The 13,020-nt window shown below is 49.0% G+C and overlaps 1 protein-coding gene across 2 annotated transcripts in view; it reads right to left on the bottom strand.

The window, feature by feature from the left end:
* Positions 1-66: 66 nt before the first annotated feature.
* ccnd2a (cyclin D2, a) overlaps positions 67-13,020 on the bottom strand; it is a 149,939-nt gene continuing 136,985 nt past the window's right edge. For both annotated transcript variants that reach the window (XM_035643281.2, XM_047333177.1), the window contains 2 exons: positions 10,555-10,703; positions 67-4,840 (listed from right to left, as the gene is read on the bottom strand). In XM_035643281.2, coding sequence (XP_035499174.2) covers positions 4,667-4,840; positions 10,555-10,703 — 323 coding nt within the window. In that variant the 3' untranslated portion in view covers positions 67-4,666. The remainder of the gene's footprint in view (positions 4,841-10,554; positions 10,704-13,020) is intronic.

The raw sequence follows: 13,020 nt of genomic DNA, 5'->3' as shown, positions 1-13,020 counted from the left end.
ACTAATCTACTGACCATGAAAACAATAGAAATGTGCGCAGGCGAAAAGGACCACAGGCGTGGGAAATAGTGAGCTGATGTGGTGTCACACCCTTTAAAGCAGACGTTTATTGACCAGAGGTTGTGCAACAGACATTTGAGGTACATGATATGAGTTATAGTGGAGGGGGAAGGCAACTCAAAGGGAAATCTGCACCATTGAAACTTCCAGATATCAGAATATTTATGGGTCGGACATGACAGGCGTAGCTCAACCCATTCTTTTTTTTTTGTGGCAGTTACAATGGCGCACACACACACATTAATTCAGACCAAAAACACATCATCTTTTTTTGTTTGTTTGTTTCAGCGGAAGGAATCCATGCTTACTGACATTCAGAGCGATTGTGGTCGTATAAAGCAACAACTGTACTTTGGCCGTCATATATAGGAATGCTGTTCCCCCCTCTCTCTCTCTCTCTCTCTCTCTCGCACACAACAACGCAGATGTAGCACCGGCATGAGCAGAGGGGAACATGCTTGAACTGTCTACGGTATTAAAAAAAACAAACAAGAAAAATGTTGCCATGTTGTTGTTGTGCCCCCCTCCAATATAGGTTTAGTCCAAGCGGAAGCCTTGCACTGCTTCCTGTTTCCCATCGTCCTGAACAAGTTGTTTCCCCACTAAAACAGTGGGATTCATCCACAAAAATGATAATTTGTAGTTGCTTTGTCCCCCCCCACCCCCCAACTGTATTTTCTTCCTCCTCCGTTCCAGGCTCCCTAACTGCAGAGGTAAAGGTGATGGATTTGTGAATGTTATTTTTTGTCCAGTAATCCTGAGGTATAGGAAAATACCACTGATGTAGAATGTGACTGAAGAAGGAGAGCAAAAATAGATTTAAAAAAAAAAAAGGGTGGGGGGAGGGGGGAAGGGAGACATGCTATCTAAGCAAACTGTCAAACTGTACAAAGAACATTTCCAGTCGAGTACTCATTTCATGTTCTTCTATCACCATCTACTTCGTTTTTTTCTGAATGTATCTCTTAAGCAGTAAAATAATTATATTATAATACAAATGTTTATAAAATAGCAGCACACTCAAGTGACACATCACAACTAGGTAATGTTATTTTTTTTTGTATAAATGAAACAAATTCATAGCTTTTAGCAGCGCAAAAAGACAACAATAACTCAATAAAAATATTGACACTTTTTTCTTGATGTCTTCACACCTCCTCCTCCTCCTCCTCCTCGGTCCTCTCTTCACTTTGGAATACAGTATCTCTAAAAATTCTTAGAAAAACCCTTTTGCGGGTCTGGTCACCCCATAAAATATATCAAACACAAATTGTAAAGGTGGTCTCAATATATATAACACATGCAACAAATCGATTGCAGGAAAGAAAAAGAAAAAAATCACAACCATTTAAGTTTGGGAGAGAGCTTACATCAGACAAACATCAGGCAGAAAAAATGAAGGGGGGGTCGTATCAAATATTCATACGAGGGATGTTTTGGCAAACGTGTCATCAAATTGCCCAGTTTTACTGATAAAAACATCGCGGAAGAAAACAATAGATCCCCACATTTTTTCTTCAGTCTGACAAACACATACTCAGCAAAGTCACCGTTCATGAGAAAACAAACAAAACAAAACTCAAGCATTAAGTCAAAGACACCTTACTGTGGCAACCAAAACACCAAAAAAGGAAATTGGAAAAAACTGAATCAAATCTGTCTCTTGTTTTGAGCTGATGTCTGTCCGGCTGACGAACCCCCTCGCTAATGATTTGAAGCAGCAAAGCTCACAAGGGGGCAGATGTGTTCACTGACGGACGATCAGCCTGAACTACAAAGGCCAGCACCATTTAAAAAAAAAAGAATCAAAAATCAAACAAAAAAAACAAACAGACTATAACTGACCAACCACTGCGACACGCATCAGTTAAGGTGGTTCAAGAGCAACGGCTCCGCTCCGTCTTAAAAGGAAAAAAGAAAAAATGCAAACCTCATTGCCCTCTTGAAGAACATGTGCAAATATCAGATGTTACAACCACGCCCCCCCCCCCCTTCCTGTAAGCTCATCGCCGCCCGTGTGACTATCTGTGGCTGTGTTACAGATAAATTATAAAAAAAAAAAAAGAGAAAAAATTCAAGTAAAAAACAAATATTTCATTTCTTGACAGAAAGTAGAAAGAAAAGAAAAAAAATCAAACAGAACCCACGGACCTCTGAACTCTGCGCACACGTGTGCGTGTGTGTGTGTGTGTGTGTGTGTGTGTGTGTGTGTGTGTGTGTGTGTGTGTGTGTGTGGTGGCATGTTTGAAATTCATGTTGGCATTTTTTTATTTTTTTATTTGTTCAAATTCTCCGCAACGGTCAGACTTCCCCCGTCAACTCGCACTCGGCTTCATGGGTAGGAATGTTTCATGATCGGAATGTCCTCTCGTCGTAACTTGTGGAAAAAGCCATTTTTAAATTGGACACTTGCTGCTTGACAAGGGGCATGTCTGATGATTGGGAAACCAGCCCTACAAAGTAAACCAAAGCTAACAAGGAATAGAAGAAAAAAAAATAAAATAATAATAATTTCACCTCTCATTCACCTCCAATCACCACCCGACACATTTCATTTTTTACTTTATCTCCTGGGGAGCATGTTCTCAAAGTGCTTTGCCATTGAAATCATATGGGGGAGCTGACAACAACCCTGTGTGGGACTCGAGACGCGTCGACGGTCACATACAACCGTCCTGTATGTCCCTCGCATTCACCCCCTTCGCATGATCTGGCAGTGTACAGTCTTCGTTCCTCATTTCATTTTCGGTGTAAATGGAAACCTAGAGCAAAAAAAATATAATAATTTCGCTTCGCTCGGCCGCGTCGTCGTGGACGACATCGTTTCACGAGAATCTGAAACGTCGATTAAGCAGATATCAACGTTTTGGGGGCGTCTTTTTGTTCATCATCATCATCATCATCATCATCATCATCATCATGGTCGTCGTCTTCCAGCCACTCGGCTGGTACATCATCCACGTCTCCTCGACACAGCAGCATGCTTCCTGCACCGCTAAAAAAAAGTTCCTCCCTGTCCTGAGCCTCCACAGCTCCACAGTGACTTTCAAAATGTCCCTGTTGTCTTTTCTAATTCGCTTCCGTGCCGCACCCTGTTCCATTTCTCTCTTCAAGCCACTGTCCTCTCCGGTGCCATGACACGCTTGCACATGCGAGAGGTCTTCCGCTACCACGCCCCCCCCCCCGGACTCAAAGCGGCCTTTTCGGAAACGAAGGAAACACCGTGTCGTAACAAATGCTGAAAAAAAAAATAAGGACGAAGGATCTGTAATACGTCACGAACAAGAACGGCAGTAATAAAACCTCGCGTGACCTCCGAGTCCCGATGAGGAAGTCAAGGGGCTCAGAGTGAGAAGTCCCCCCCTTCGCCCGTGTATCCATCTTTCCCTGTCTCACTTATAAGTCCATGCACATGGAGATTATTGTCGGCCAACAACGAACCATGAGACACTGTTAATGCACGACGGCAGTGAAATAGCATATAGATGCCCTGTTATATACTGACGGACAGAGTGTGCGTAGACTTTGAACATAGAACTGTTGAGTCTACTTGACGTTTTAGCGCAAGTGCCTCACGCCGCAGAATGCACACTGCTAATATAGATACAGGATCACATGTAGCATTCACACACACACACACACACACACACACACACACACACACACAGCCATGCATGCATACTGACGTACAATCACACACACGCACGTTCGCACACTGCACCTACAAACTGACACGCACACAAGCAGCCTGAAAAAAAGGAGCTTATTGATCTCTACTACTCAGTTCCAAAATATGTCCAATAATAATATTAATAATAATAATATTACCAATACTACTAATAATTACTACAATCCCGTCTCTCTCCCCCCTGGAATTAGGACCCCACCGACTTTGAGCGTAACGTCCTCACAGCTCTCCTCTGCCTTGTCTGGTCCTCGAACGCAACGCGCGGCGGACCTCTCTTCCGATTGGTCGAGGAGCTCGAAACGGCGCGTCCTTCTCTCTCTCTCCGACACCCGGCCACAAAAGTAATAAGTGATAATACTCGTACGAGAACAAAACCGAGAGAGAGAGAGAGAGAAAACAAAAAACTTATTAAGCCCTGCTTGTGATCTTCTCACGTACGCAATTTTTTTTCGTAAATTGTTTTTCCACAACTTCTGCCGTAACAGCCTCATTTATCAAGCGATGGTTGACGTATAATTTAAGGATCATACTGTACAATCAAAATGCAGAATGCAAAATATGATTGGCTTTCCCTTCTGTATATCCAAGGCACCACAGAGCTTCATCGTGAATCAAAATGTGTCGCTTTTTTTAAAAACATCACAGACAACCTATTTTCGTGGGCAGGTGTTTTTTGACTTGAAGGACAGAAAAAAAAATCTACAAAAAAAAAAACCAAACGAAAAACTAGCAAGCACTGTTCTCTTTCTTTTAAAGGGCTTGTGTTTTTATCATTTTTTGTTCTTTTTTTTTTTTTATCTCTTTCTGCTTTTAAGAAAATGGAGGGTTTCTTTTTTTTTTTTCCATGATGCTTTTTTTTTCTTTTCTTCTTCTTCTTCTTCTTTTGTAAATCCCCACGCGACGGTGCCCCCTGGTGGTTCACAAGTTGACGTCACGGACGTCTGTCGGGGTGGACGACTGGTCCAGCTCGTCCAGACCTTTCCCACTCGGGCCTCTCTGCGTCTGCTGCTGCTGCTGCTGCTGCTGCCGCCCCTCGCGCAGGCTGCTCACCAACACGCGCTCAATCTGCTCCTGACACTCTTTGAGAACGTCCTGCAAAGCACGAAGAGAGGGAGAAACAGGCTGTGAGAATATATATATATATATATATATATATATATGTATAATGCATTCATATTAATCTGCTAATAGGGACGCAGGCGGTTTCTCTCTTTCACAAATCGAGTCAGCAAAACTTTTCCTGACATTGATTATAGCGACTATTTGGCAAAAAAAGGGACGTTTAGCACAAAGGCCTCACCTATTTTCCGTTGTTGAGTAGATCAGTATTTAATAAAGCTACGGGCGGTTCAATCCGCAGCAAAAAGAAACAGTACCAAGGTTGTCGGAGGGGAAATTGGCTTCTACAGCCATTATTGCAGGTTTTACAAGAAAGATCTGAAAACTAAAAGTCACTGCGTGACAAAAAAAACTGTGGGCCCCTGGTGTGGCAGCAGCCGGGGGGCCCTCGGGGTTAAATGACCACAGACTCTATAGCAGCTCCAGCTACTGCCAAGCCTGAGCACAGACCCGGACCAGACCCAAGCATTACATCAGTCCAGCACGGTAGAGCACTGAACACCAGCCCTGTAGTTCTCACACACACACACACACGCAGACCACTGCCTCCGTCGTCCAGCCTCCCGCCCACCGACTCACCGCCGTTCCCGCACACACACACAAAACCCAAAACAGACGTCGCCTTGACAACAAGCGCGGCCCGAAAAAACACAGGTAGTACTAAAGCTATGTTAATTACATCCACCTCCTGTGGGAACACAAAGGTGCTGCTTTTTTTAACGAGAGCCAGTCGTGTGTGTGTGTGTGTGTGTGTGTGTGTGTGTGTGCCTAGCCGTGCCTGCGGGGGGATCCATCTGAGACCCCGGCCCCGGCTCGCCTTTCACCATCAAAGGGCGGCGGCGGCAATCTGAGAATCCACCTGGGACAGGAGCCTCTCACCAAGCGCTGAGCCCCTCATATCCTCCCCTGATGGAGGGTTGACAGAGGGGACAGGGGCCAGCGCAGCAACTCAACTGGGGGGAGGGGGGCAGTCGTAACGAAGGGGAGGGGGAGGTCGGTTAGAGGAGCGCTGAATGGGTTTGTTCGCAGGAGTCAGGTCAAACTATTCCAGGGTGAGGACGAGCGATGACAAGTCGTTAAAGATAAAGCAGACGACAAACTAATATGAGCATTCCTGTCAGACTGTAACACTGCCCTCTGGTGGCGAAATACTGCACAACGCGACTGAGGCCAAGTGGCTACAAGAGCACGCAAACACACATGCAGAACATGACTGGGAGCGCCTCATGGCCGGAGGGATGGGTGAAAGTGAACCACCACTTGTGGAGAGAAGGGGGGAGGCGGGGGGGGGGGACACTCTTCAGACATTCACAGCTAATTTAAAGCCGATGGGCCACAGTTTGAGTCTTGTGTTCGAGCTTCTGGTGACGCTGGGCCTGGGCGGAGCGAGAACCGAGACCTCGACTCACATGAGAATTTGCTCTTTTTGCGGGGCCGCACACAAGGGGCCGAGTGACAAAAAGGGGTCACCGTGTCAAAGGTCAAACGGCACCACACACGGTACAGGGAGCGAGACAAACGTCAGGGGGGGGGATGTCTGCTTTCGAGGAGTCGAATCCCTTTAAGAGAAGAAGAATGTTCTACGTTACTCGAAGTTACTTTTTTTCAAAGTTCTCCAGCATCTACTGATGATTAGCTGAAGTTTTTTTTTTTTACTTCACAATCAATGAAGGACTGATTTGACGTTGAGGGGGTTTGGACTGATCTGGGCCGGGCGCCTCGGGGAGAAAACGTTTCCCCCAGCAACGGGTCTGACGTGGAGGAAACCTGACCAGCGTCTGTCCCTTAATCTGCTCCAGAGGTTGGCCACTAATGTGGGCTTGTGCACACACACTCACACACTCTCTCTCTCTCTCTCACACACACACACACACACACACACACACACACACACACACACACACACACACACACACACACACACACACACACACACACACACACACACACACACACACACACACACACACACACACACACACACACACACACACACACACACACGTAGACGGAATCTTCCCACCAACATGCGCCCCATTGGTCATAAAAGTCTCAATTCCTGTGAGAAAATTTAGTAAAGCGCAGAACATGTTAAGGAACTGCCGGAGTCTTACCGCAAAGAGTGCTCCCCTTCACTTCTTAAAAGACCCCCCCCCCCCGTCTCTCAGTTCTGAGCCTATGCCAAGCCCCATGGGCTTTATTCGAGAAACTTTAATGACTTCAATGTGTGACTACTGGAAGCACCAATACAGTTTTCAGAGAAGCTCTGAAGGTACCGAAGGGGGGGGGGGGGGGGGACACAACAGCACTGAATAAGTTGGTCATGGGAGGCGGCGGAGCGATACTGACGCATCTCATTTTGCACGACCGTGGCAGATCCTCCCTTGTAGCTGCGGTCCTCCCTTCTATCCCCATCTCGAACATGCATCATACTGCAGCATGGGCGGCTTTTTGCGACAGTGGCGGTGAGGTGGGGGGAAGTCGTGCAGACGGAGAAAAACCAAGAGGAAGAAATGTGTGAAGCCGTGGAATGTGTTTTAACTGCTGACTGCACCACAGACGACAGTGTTAGCTACTCTGGGAGGACTTGGTGGTCAGACAGCTGAAACACACACACACACACACACACACACACACTGACGACATACGCTATGGATTTCAAGGACTCTTTTCTGGGGGCTGACGCTGGAAACAAGGAGTCACCACATGACTTGAATTTCCACGAGTCACAATAGAGAATGTGACCTTTCTCTGTCTTTAGTCTGCATGAAACACGACAAACGGTGACGCCACAGGCTGCGTGAATGAGAGAGATAATCGTCTCCCCTAATAAATGCATCTTTGTTGCAAGACTTTTTTTTGGCACATTTTTAATTTCCCGACTAGCCAATCGTGCAACTTATACGAGACCGCCACGGCGAATAAGTTGGGCCACAGTGGAAACCCCAGTGATTGAAAAGAAAAAAAAAAAGAGGAATGAAAACAGGAAGAGCTGATCCAGCTCTGTGACCAACTCCGAACCGGGTTCAGACCTCGTCACAGAACTGAACTGAGCTACGGGCTGGAAGTGTTTGACCCCTAACCGAAAAATAAAGATGAATGAGAGAAGAGACGATGTGGGCCAACAGTGATCAAATCTTGGAAGTGATATTCTTAAACCCACGCACGCTTGTCTAACCTCCATTTCCTGTTTTTAATCATTCAAGATTTAACGGAGGCTCTGAACACTTGATCTTCGTGAATGGATGAGGCTGACGTTGAAATACCGTTGATTTGTGTAGGGGAATCATCACACACGCACAAATCTTCGCGTCTCCTCCTCTGTGCACACGTTGACTGGGCTCTCTGGCACGCGGCCCCCGTCCTGCTGTCCCCTCGCGGCCACACCAGGTGTGTACGTGAGGCTGCACACATTCTTTCTTCCAGCGGGGGCCCGAGATTGGTGACTTAGCCCCTATCACATTTCCACTGGAAAAACCACAGCTTCTGGATACCAAAGATGCCAACTGGGTGCTGGAGGGGGGGGGGGGGGGGGGGGGGGGGTGTTGGGTATGATGCTGTTGGCAGCAGCAGCTGCTGCAGAGGCCGGCGAAAAAAGCTTTCTCTGCCCTTCATATTTTGCCTGGCTCTTTGGCCCGACTCGCTTACGAGGAGCTACTCGACCGGCTCCGCCACGCCGGCCAAAGCAAAAAAGCACAGTCCGATGGGTGTGTGTGTGTGTGTGTGTGTGTGTGTGTGTGTGTGTGTGTGTGTGTACAGACCAGCCGCCCCGATGACTGACGTCGAATGCTTTGAGGTGTCCCTTGGATGTGGAACTGACGCATAAAGCGGTTCGGCTTGTGGGGAAAAGGAAGGATGAGGCGAGCGTCGAGACGACATGGTCAACGATCACCGTTTCCTCTTTTCGCTGTGTGAAATGCCCTAAATGCTCAATCAGTGACAAACTGTGTAAATAGCACCGAAGCCACAGGCTACTTGAGGGCATTTTTTATGTTATGTATCATAAGTTCTGATGTAAAGTTCCCAAGTAACTTTATAAACCAGAAAGATATTCTCCTGTGTGTCTTGGCCGGCCCCGCGCAGCACTTTTGCACTAAAGCCCTTCATATATGTTGAATTAGGAAGGGTGCCCTCTGCTCTGCCTCCCGTGTTTACCGAGAGCCGCATGGCTCGTCCGAATCCAGGAATGCGAGGGGTCGATCGCGGAGACACAGGGCGACTTAATTCCCCCAAGTCTACGACCTCGCAGCCCAAACACACTGAGGCCCTGTACTGCCGAGGGCCAGCTATTTGTTTTTCCTCAGCTGCCGGGCGAGACTTCACACGAGCTCGCGCCAGAGGGAGCCATGCTTTCCAGCAGCGATGCATTATGGACCATAGGAGGAGATGAGAGAGGGCCGATTGTCGCGAGGGAGGCAGGACACCCCCTCGGTGTCCTTTTCACACTCGAACAACCTCCTTCCTCCCCCTCCTCCTCCTCCTCCTCCTCCTCCGCCTCCTTTCAGGGCAGAATTTAACATACCGGGGGCCGAGGCTCGGGATCAGCGTCGTGGCCTTTGATCCGCTCCCTGTGCAGTGCGCACACAAGGACATAAATGTCCATGTTTATATTAAGCCTGCTGTCACTAAACCAAAAGGCCATTTCCTTCACGTTTGGTCTTCCCTCGCGCCGAGGGCGGTGGCCTCAGACCTGGAGCCGCTCCCCGGGACGCCGCTCTGTGGCCGGTCATATGACAAATGTCCCCACCGAAGACTTATAAAGAATAAACCTAATAACCTTCCTCACTCCCCTTGAACCCTCTCTGCAGCGCTGCCCACCTACTCATCGCGCTCGCAGTCAACTACGCCTGCAGCCGTCTCCCAATCCGCGTGATGAAAGCCAGGCATCTCCCAGTCGGCAGAGGCCCCTGCCTGTGTTTGGACTCAACTCACCAGCCTGCGCAACATTCGCTGTTACCCAGACGGCCGCACCACGGCCTGGCCAGCATTCCTGACGGTGATAGAGCGCACTGTATACGCTTCCCAACCTGGCTCAATTTAGAAGCTTCTTTTATACGAGGAGGCCGCCGCTGAGAAGCGGCGAACGGACTGATGGAGAAATGCGTGAAATGTAATGCACATTTCTGTTTTTTTAGCCTCTCGTGGAAAAGAATACTGAATGGGCGGTCGAGTCTCGGAGAAGAAGCCATTTCCACATCTCAGCTACTGTCTGTTGCAAACACACAACCTTAACAAATATGTGGGGTTTCTCAACCTTTGACACAATTAAGAAAGGAAATATGAGTTTACTTGTTTAACAGTAACAGATTGCAAAATAGTGCGGGTGTTTTTGTGCGTGTGTGTGTGTGTGTGTGTGTGTGGGTATGTGTGTGGTTCATTGTGGCATTTCCCTGGAGATAACAACCAGATGAAAAGCTTCCAACGGAGAACAGCAGCTGATTCAGTCACTGAAATAACTGAACACCTCACTGATGCCTGCAGAGATACTCACACTCACTCCTCCTCATTCAAGATATTACTCAGAAACATCCGCCGCAGACTTTCCCAACATGAGCGTCAGGCTCTCGAGCTTAAAACTCAGACTAACAAAACCACACTGGAATTCTGTGTTTCCCATTGTCCAGCGCCACCAAGCTGCCCACGACGAGTTCCCTGCATGTGACTGAGGAGCGTGAAGTGAAACTCACCACTTCTGTGTTTGTGATCTTGGCCAGCAGGTCTGTCAGACTGTCGCCCCACTGCGACTGGTCGGCGGAATCCAGCTGCAGGCCGCAGATCGCCGCCCCCACACTTCCTGTGGCGATCATGGAGGGAGGGTACATGGCGAATCTGAAATCTGTCGAGAGGACGAGAAAACGCCGGTTGGGTTAAAATGTGTTTTTTCGGGGATATTAAAGTTTGACGTTTGCGCAGAAGTATTCATTGTCGTTGTTGTCACCTGGTGCGGTTTCTAAATTACATACACGCCTCAAAAAAAAAAAGAGGGTACAGATACACCCCCCTCCCACGGACAATATGATTTGGTAATCTAGCAGTCAGGCTAATAAATAATCCTTCTATTGAACGGGGCCTGAACGCAGCGCTCACTAATGACCAGGGGCCTGGATAATGAGGGTTCACTTGGCTTGTAAAGGAGCTGAAAAGCAACCACCCTCACCCGCTCCCCCCGGGCCCGGCCCCTTTTCTTCCATCTCCTGAGTAAATCGTGTGCTCGCTGAAGAAAAAAAAAAAAAAAAGCCCCATAGCGCTTGGAAAAGGGAGGAATAAAGAGGCTCAGTGCCTTTGCCAATGCTCACTGCTGTAGGTCCTTTTTTCCACGTGTGGTCACAGGCGTGCGTCTCAAAGACCAATAACCTTGTTAGCTCCCCTCACTGTCATTCATAATGCAAATGAGACAGCTTGTGAACGGGCCAGGAGCCCGAAAAGGCAAGGCAACTGGCAAACAGGGGGAGAGGGACACACACACACACACACAGACACACACACACACACACACACACACACACACACACACACACACACACACACGTACACGCACGCACGCACACACACACGCGCACACACTGCTTTCTCTACTCCGTGCTCAACTTCTCTACCTTTCTTTTTGGACAACACATGGCCCTGCTCAGATGAGGGGGGGGGGGGGGGCAGTGAATGGCACACATGCCCCCCGACTCTTTGTTGCCACAACAGGCAGCGGTTTGCGTTGGCCGCCCTCCTATCTTTTAGCATATTAATAGAGTGGCGGACCTGCGAGATGGGGAAGGCAGAAGAGTGTGACTCCATTGTCCGGAGTCATCACCTCATTTCACCCAATTGAGAGACACAGCATCCATCCCCCCCCCCCTTCTCTCGGCTGATAACAATCCAGCAAGAGACAGGCGCGGGACAAAGAATGTGGCTGGATGGAGGAAGGGGGGGTGGGTCAACCGGGGGGAGGAAGATGAAGAAGGAGGGCATGGCGACAGGGCCACGAGGGGAGAAAAGAAGGGAAGGTGGCGGGCGTGGCGAGGGGAGAGGGTGTAGACAACTCGGCTGCACATCACTCTCAAGTCTGTGTCCAGAATCTTGTGAGGTTTTGGAGGAAAGAAAGGAGACGCCCTCCAGTGACCCTCAGCTCCTGCCTCCCGTCAACCCCCTCCGCATGCGATGGCTCTGAAGGAGATTTTTTCTTCCTTCTTTAAAGAAAAAAAAAAAACCTGGAATCAAAGTGGTGGGCCCTTTGATAGCTGCAAAAGTAGCCCCCCCTCGCTGCCTTCTTAACATGCACGGCCAGGCGCTTTCTCATCTTGTGGGCTCAGTGTTGACAAATAAATGAACTTATTATACACCCCTGTGTTCGGCGCTGGGCCCCTGCCAAGGGGGGGGGGCGATTTATTAAAAGGCCACCTCGAGCCAAGAGGAAAGAGCTACAAAGCCCCCTCCGCATTACATCACTGCTGCAAGAGCACAAGTTTCTATAGAGGAGTAAAAAGGACAAAGGCATACACGGATTTACTGTACGTGTGCACTGAGTGCAGACTGACAGGCAGGGGGAGGCAAGACACCTCAGAGACACAGGCAGGAAGACAATGAGCCAAATCCTTCGTGCCTTAAGATGCACACGCACACACACACACACACACACACACACACACACACACACACACACACACACACACACACACACACACACACACACACACACACACACGGGGAGGCATAGATGTAGGTTTGTGGCAGGGCCGAGTGGCGGGCAGTGGGCAGCAAGCTGATTTTCCGCACTCAAGACAAGACAGGTCTGTGGCGGAACAAGGACGCGCGCGTGCAGCCGTTGCGGGCTGACACTCCGGCCTGGTGGCTGCTGCATGCGGGGGGTGGGGGGGGGGAAGAATGGCCGTATTTCAGGAGGCCCTCATTGATATTCATGCGGAGGATAAACAGTGTATGTAGCTGAGTGGGGACGCCTGCGATGGAAAGCTCCCTGTGAACAGCGGCTGGCTGGCCTGGCCCTGCGCGCCTCTCACCCCCAGTCAATGGGCCTTTCTCCTCCCCGTGGCCCCCCCCCCCCATCTCTCCATTCCCTCCTGTGTTCCGACCCCGTGAAACTCCATCCTCAGGCCTCCGGTCGCACAAGTCCGCTTCCCTACATGGTCCAACCTCCTCCTGGGTGG

This window comes from Scophthalmus maximus, chromosome 7 (assembly GCF_022379125.1).
Source record: "Scophthalmus maximus strain ysfricsl-2021 chromosome 7, ASM2237912v1, whole genome shotgun sequence".
NCBI classification, from domain to species: Eukaryota; Metazoa; Chordata; class Actinopteri; order Pleuronectiformes; family Scophthalmidae; genus Scophthalmus; species Scophthalmus maximus.
This window is presented reverse-complemented; position numbering and strand designations above follow the sequence as displayed.